At 43.5% G+C, this 7,597-nt stretch overlaps 1 protein-coding gene across 2 annotated transcripts; it reads right to left on the reverse strand.

Annotated features, from left to right (window-relative positions):
• Window positions 1–5,936: 5,936 nt before the first annotated feature.
• Window positions 5,937–7,222, reverse strand: LOC147629174 (uncharacterized). Of its 2 annotated transcripts, none has more exons than XM_086812427.1 (2): window positions 6,671–7,221; window positions 5,937–6,017 (listed from the first exon to the last, which is right to left on the reverse strand). In XM_086812427.1, exon 1 carries the CDS (start codon window positions 7,135–7,137, stop codon window positions 6,688–6,690), a length of 450 nt encoding a protein of 149 aa, XP_086668553.1. In that variant the 5' UTR covers window positions 7,138–7,221; the 3' UTR covers window positions 5,937–6,017; window positions 6,671–6,687. The 2 variants fall into 2 exon arrangements, with proteins under 2 accessions (XP_086668553.1, XP_086668552.1); XM_086812426.1 differs by having other exon boundaries at window positions 5,943–6,419; window positions 6,671–7,222.
• Window positions 7,223–7,597: the final 375 nt, after the last annotated feature.

Here is a 7,597-nt window from a genome sequence, read left to right on the forward strand (position 1 = left end):
AGGGTAAAGAGCCAATGTCTGGGACTACCTTAAACCAAAGGAATCTACAAGGGCACTCACATAGCACATCCTCGAGCCTACAACCTTAAAGCAAGGCTGGTGTAGAATAAGTGTCATTGCCCTAATCCCATGGGACAAGAATTTCTAAACCCTGAAACATAGGGTTTTGTGCAACCACTCCCTTATGTACCAACACGTGAATATACGAAAGACATGCTTAGGATGGCATTTGAAATGGGAAGGGAGATTACCACAAACATAATATCTAGAGGCTTAGAGAGTTGGACAAAAAAAATTAGAGAGTTAGGCAAAACAAATCTAATCCACATCTTAAGGATGATGCCCAAATTTGATGGAACTAGAGATTCCATGTAGTATAAATAGAAAATCGATCAAATTTGTGAGGCAAGATGTTCCTAGGGGAGAGAGAATACTCAAGCATTGCAAGATAGAGAGAAGGAGAGGAGAATGCCATACCAGTTTACATCTCAAGCCACTCTTGGTAGAGTAACTCTCTCTTGTGTGGAGAGCTAGGGTCCTCAACCTTGCCTCCAATGTTATCACCACAAAGGATCTTTGCAAATGGGTGGAGGGAGAGAGAGAGATCTATGGAAATCTCAACCTCTACTTCTATACCATAGTGAGTGAAAGCATGAGAGAGTAGAAAAGGGAAGGAGAGAGGGAGAAGAGAGCATACATCAACACCATCACTCACCCACACAATGCATGCATGCAACAAAGAAGAAGAGCTAGGGTCTTCAACCTTATGTCTGATGTCATCACCCACAAAGGAACTTTGTAAATGGGTAGAGAGCAAAGAGAGAGAGAGAGCTATGGAAATCTCAGCCTCTACTTCTCTACCATGGTAAGTGAAAGTATGAGAGAGTAGACAAGAGAAGAAGAGAGAGAGAAGAGAGTATACATCAACACCATCACTCACCCACACAATCCCCAAGCATGCATGCAACAAAGAAGAAGAGAAAAACATGCATGCAACGAAGAAGAAGAGAAAAGCATACAAGCAAAAAGCATGCAGGCAACAAAGAAGAAGAGAAAAACATGCATGCAACAAAGAAGAAGAGAAAAGCATACAAGCAACTACAATCATAAGAGCAAAAAGATTTGAACTCAATTATGAGAATGGGATTATGTCTTTTCTCATTAGTCCAAATGTCTTATATACAATGCTCGGCTGCCCAACTAATGTCCAGGGGCCCAATAAGCTAGTCTAGGCTAATTTCGTAGCCTAAATGTATATCATGGACATTAAACAAGTCATAAGCTTAGAGATTTTCCATAATCGTTTACATGAAGTGCATTGCGCAATACAAAAATATGACTTGCAGAAGTTGCCACGTTTTGGAGTAACGTAGTAGCCAATGTGGTTAACACCATGGAACGGATTGATGATCCCACCAAGATCTTCTCATTCAAACTTTACCTTGATGGTAAAGTAGGGCAATGGTTTAGGCCTCTAAACCCACTTGAAAAGGCTAGCTATGAGGTCTTGAGACACACCCACTTAAAAAGGTCAGCAAGGTCTTAAAACACACTTTTATTATGGAATTCACCTAGTGGAGCCAGATCGAGCCCCATTACACAGATATACAACCTCAAGCAAGAGAAGGGAGAAACAATAATGCGGGATCACATTGCTAGAACCAAGTATCTCCATATAAGATGTAGTACCCCCACGAAAGACGGATGCTTTTTGCTTGTTGATCGATCGATCTCAAGAGCTTTGGACTTCATGACTATATCTATAATTCTAAACACTATATCTTTAATGAGTCTTACCATCCCTAGTAGACAATCTACAAGAGAAGGATGTAGAAGTCATCCACCCAAAGCAAGAGATAGGGGCATCATCAAAAGTCTCATCGACCAAGGTTGCCCAGCTAGAGTCCTAGTCAAGGATATGAGCATGGATGAGAGTTGTAAGAGAATTTGCTAAACCGTTTTTTAGTCTAATCAGAAGAGCAATAGCAGCAGGGCAGCCAACCTTCCAAGGGCAATCTCAAGGCCATCCCCAAAGACGTCCTCAAGTACGACACCCACACGAAGAGATATGGTTTGGTGTGCAATTTTCCATTGCAACCATACAAGCACGGAGTGTCCACTACTAAGGCCTAGACAACAACAATATTGTGCTCATTGCTTGAGCGCCACAAGGGAACCATGATACAACTCATTGCTGGTACCACGAAAACCTAGCACCACAACCTATGTTCTTCATGCCAAAGCAAATGCCACAAGCCCTACTGCGCCCATACCAAATGCTTCTCAACCGGTGCATAATCTAGTGCCCATTTATCAAAATCTTATGTCGAGAGAAGTATGTATAGACCACCACCAATGTTATACCCCCGATATTACCACCCCAACCAATTCCTCTTAGAGCTGCACATTGGTATAATAGTTTGCTAATGGACTCTGAGAGTCCATAAAATGAGAGCTATTAGTCATATGAGCAATACGATTCATATGGATATTGAGAGTAACCCCCATCCATTGTGACTATGAATCCTTGTTCGAGGCTATGATGCGAGATTATGGTGCAATAAGGGGTGATAAACTTAACAATGACACCTCTTCAATGTTTCATGCAAGGACCTGCACCATGTTGTTGAGTGTCCTCATAGAACTATAACACCAAGTTCCCTGAATCTAGTGCCAAATCCCAATGTCATCCCATACCTCTGGAGGTACATGTTACAAGTGTAAACTCAAATATGCTTTCAAGGGTTATCCCAAAGAGTGATAATCACCCAAGTGGGCAAGAGCATCATCCACTTAACATGTTAAGCATACACGGAGGACTTATTCATATAATCCCCCTTAATGCCATCACAAGCCTCCAAACCAAGAGGAAGGTAAGTGACAAGGAAACATCCAAGGTAGCTAACATGTTAAGCATACAAGGAGGACTTATTCATACAGTCCCCCTTAATGCCATCACAAGCCTCTAGACCAAGACGAGGGCAAGTGCCAATGAAACATCCAAGGCAACTAAGAAGCAAAAAGATCAGGTTTCAACCTTAAAGCCAACAGCCAAAGAGCCTAAGGCACAAGTACAAAGATTACAGTAGCCCCCTGAAAGGCCTAAAGGACTAGAACCAGAGGTCCAAAAGAAGAAAACCTCGAAGAGATGTAATGCATGATTAGTTATCAAGGACAAGGATGTCGTGAACAAATCATTGAAAGTAGTTTGTGACAGCTTCGAAGATGCCTCTCTCGTCGCCGCGAAGGACAACAAGAGATTTCCACTCAAACCATCTCTTGCCAAAGAGAAGAAACCCATTAACTACACAAACCTTCCAAAGAAAGTCAAAGAGTACCCCAACTCCATGTTGGAGAAGGAGCAAATGAAACAAGCCCAACACTTGTAAGAAAGGTGTAGGCTGGACTAGAGACAATACTTGAGCAAGTGGTCGAGTACAAACCATTGACCTTACCTAAGTGTATCCCATACCTATTCTAAAGTCAATCATAGAACCAATAAGGGCACCTTAGAGCGTACTTTCACATTCGCCTTATCCACCGGTCTCGCTACACATCAACACTCAATTCCCTATCTTAAACAATATGTAGGAGTCGAAGAAAACTAACAAATAAGTGTCAAAGAAAGCAGGTGGAGTTTTCACTCGAAGAGATTCTATGCACGCCCACCTTTTATCCAAGGCCCATGTACGACACCTACAATATATACATAGGCTCTACATCTAGTAGACACATCAATAGGCACTTATATCTCAAGCACCTACACTAAGTCTCATCCTCGACAACCGTCTAAGTGCATTTTGAAATTAAGGGAACCATGGCAAGGTGCAACCCTGGCCCATGGTACACCTCATGGTATGCTCGCACACATGCACCTACAACTAACCTCGTCACAACACCAACCCTCCCTAGTACATCTCTGGATGGGAAAATCATGGCAGATGCAAGCTTAGCCCATGGTATGACCCATCACTTGCAAAGCCATCACCCTCCAAAGAGCTTCAATGCATGCAACTTCTACTTTGAATCCAATTCTACACCAACACAAGAAGCCCAATCTCTAGGCATCACACTATGAGCTTTGGGTATGATAACATGTCACACCAAGAAGATTCAAACCACTATCTACCCTTGCAAATCACTCCATGGTAGTCGTGGCGCTCATTTCGCCAATCACAAGGTGCAAATCACTCCATGGTAGTCGTGGCGCTCATTTCGCCAATCACAAGGTGCGGACCACTTCTACCTACCTAATTTTCAAGGGTAGTCGTGGCACTCATTTCGCCAATCACAAGGTGCAAACCACTTCTACCTACCTAATTTTCAAGGGTACCAACCATTTCCACAATAAAAAGAGACCTGGAATGAAGAACTTCTACATCACCTATACCTTTCATGCCACCTTGACAGGTGGCCTACCACCAATGCTAGCTAAACCTTCTCACCAATATGCCCTATACCCGACTACGGATAACCATACCACTTACTCCACATGCCAACTCCATGGCACATCTGGACTATCCACTCCTTTCCACCCCAACGATAACTTCATTATCGACTTGGGTGACACAAGGACGCATTCACCATTAGGAAAGGGGATTTGTTAACCACTCCATAAGTTAACATAGTTTCACCTGCTCGACCTACCATAAGCGATTTGTCATCTTACCCGCTCAATGGACACTTATCTTTTGCAAGACAGTGTTGAAACATATAAAGCAACCTTAATGTCAAATAGAAAAAGTCTAAGACCTTCATGTAAATACTTGCTTAAGAGTAGTAATAGAGATTGGACCATTTTTTAAGTTTGATCGACCTAGTGTGAAAACTAGTTACTTGTACATAGTCATTTTTTACCATTAGCAATACGTGTTCATTCCTTGGAGTAGAATACTTGTGAGCTCTGCTTATATGCTATTGGATTCATGCACAGTAGATGGATGCTTGCTTGAACATGTTTGCTTGTAAGTTTCTCTTTTCCATTAGCTTCTTTTTCCCTGAGAGAACCAACACGAAGACGAATCTCGATTTGCCTCCATCTAGGTGAAGATAGCTCTTCCTTCACCCCATTGACATAGAAGCATTCTAGTGTAACAACAGAGTATATGGCCGCATCAGACGACGAGCTAGTGCACCCACATCAAGAAGTTGCATTTTGCGACTCGAAGACAAGGACCAATAACAAATGATTCGATAAGGCTAAAGTAAGCTCTTGACTTGAACAGTAGCCTAGCATCACATATGTATCCAATGACTAAGGATGATGCATATAACATGGTGGCACCCAAAATGTAGACTAAAACTAAGATCCATGCTTCTCTTGACCTTTTAAAATAAAGGGGGATTCCCATGCCTTAGTAATCTTCCTGCTTAATTCTCTTGAGATGATGAACATATTCACGTGGGAAAGGACTATGCATACACCTTCCTATGTGTGAACTCTTCCACTTTCCCCAAAATCGTAGATCAAATTAGGTGAAGCTTTCCTTAGCCTCCACGGACCGCTACTACCTGCCATTGCTAGGCCTACTTCAAGCCACATCAAAAAGTGGTTATACTTAAAACCACAACACTTTGAATAAACTATCAACCTCTATGGTAAGATCATTCCTAACATGCCATCAATCATCAGCACATAATCCATCAATTTGTTTCCCGCTTCATTAGGAATATATTATTTTTGACAAGGCCATGTGCAAACATTGTCAGCTCCCCCTTGGTTATGTGAATATGTATACCTTCATAAGATTGGAATATATTCAAACTTACAAATAAAGAGAATAAGTTAACTTTTTGATAACAAACTCACATAGCAAAGAAGACACTAGAAAGAGTTTTGTTAAAATACAAGGGACGTGAAAAACTTCAAGCTTTTGAATTCAACTAATAGGATAATTACTAAAACAAGAAACTTGGCAAATTATGAATCCCAGTTTCTGTTCAATGATGACTGATGACACTCTTGATGTGGCACAATCCCAATACCTTTGGTGCAAGTATCAGAAATATCCATAAGGCTGCAAATAAGACATGCCAACAAGCTAAGCAAGAGAGGGTTACATAAACTGGCTAGGGAGATGCAAACTGCAGGATTTCATAAAATCCATAAGAAGTTCAGCATAAATAATAAATGTGGGTCGCTGAGGAGGAGATAGCATGCTTCCAGAGCATTCGCATGGCAACAGAAGCTGCGAAGTAGGTCGATGAGGAGGAGACAGCATGCTTCCAGAGCATTCGCATGGCAACAGAAGCTGCTGAAGTAGGTCTGGCAGAGATGGGCCTCTTGCACTAGTGTGCCTCTCCTGCACTCCAATACTACGGCCATTCACTACAAAATCGCCCTCCTTCCCTGCCTCTGCTTAGTGTGTCTGGGCATGTGATTCCACTAACAAAGCTTTTGAACCCTGATACTGCTCCAGATGGGGATACATGAAACTCATATATACATGATTAAATAACAGTGGAAGGTGCAACGCAAAAACCCACTGGGCAAATTCCTCTGAAAATATTTGAAAGAAAATGATCCTTTTACCCTGCTGCTAGGGTTTGAAGGCGTCCTAATCTACCTGTCCTTGCCGCACATGGGCACAGAGTGAAGGGAAACCTTGATCTGATGAGCATACACATACATCTTTACAGAAAGAGCAGACGGGAGAGGAGCGATCTGTACCGTCCGTTGATGAGAGATCAGCGATCTGGGCCGTTCGGTGGCTTCTTGATGGCCCGGGTTTGTTTGTTGACTGCTTTGTCCACCGCCTGCTGGAGAGCATCTCGTCCGCCAACGAGCAGCCGGGCGATGATCTCCGGGTCCTGCTCGAAGCGGGCCTCCTCGAACTCCTTGCGCGTGCTGGCCCGCAGCACATCCCTCCACAGCACGCCCTGCTCGTTGGGCCACAAGAAGAAGCGGGTGGCGCGCAGTATCTCCCTGTAGAGAGCGAGGGCCTCCCTGCGCGTGCTGGTGAGGCGCCGTTGCCCTTCCTCCTCGCTCGCCGGCTTCTTGCTGCCGCCCGCTACCACGTGTTTATCCAGCAGCTCTTCCAGGTTGTCCGGCCCACTGTGCAGCGACAGGCAGCGGCAGTGGTCGCCGCCAATCCTCCTTCTCCTGCACAACCCATTCACCAGGGCTCGAGACGTCATAGATAATGATCGCGCAGAGCAGCCTACCTTCAGGTCGGTTTGAATTTATTTTTTTCTAAGGCGCCGAGCATTTAGGAGACTTTGTAGACTAACTCTCTTTCACAGCTTTCCGGGTCTTAAAGACCCTTCTTAGATGGCATTGATCCAAATTGTAACATTGCAATAAACTATAAACTATGAAGATGAATTTTTCTCAGTTTTTGGTAGTTTACTTTACTCGCCCTAGTTTACTTTATCCGACATCCGAAAAAAGGTGTCGCGATTTTTGATCAATGCTATTCATCGATGCCATCTGCTCTGACAAGGGTCTTTAAAACCCCGTGGGAGATAGTGTTGAGGGGCTGCTGCCCTCTTGGTAGGTACTACACTGCTACCATGTGGCACATGGCTAGAGAAGAGTTCCCAGACTTGCTACGTGGTAGATATGGGATCAGTTTCCTGCTTTGTTGAAATTCACTCG

Source organism: Cibotium barometz, chromosome 18 (genome assembly GCF_041138505.1).
Source record: "Cibotium barometz isolate CiBa-2024 chromosome 18, ASM4113850v1, whole genome shotgun sequence".
In the NCBI taxonomy this organism is placed as follows: Eukaryota; Viridiplantae; Streptophyta; class Polypodiopsida; order Cyatheales; family Cibotiaceae; genus Cibotium; species Cibotium barometz.

Bases quoted from the DNA above. Each gene is read 5' to 3' on its own strand.
- LOC147629174 (XM_086812427.1), bottom strand. From the start codon at position 7,137: ATGACGTCTCGAGCCCTGGTGAATGGGTTGTGCAGGAGAAGGAGGATT.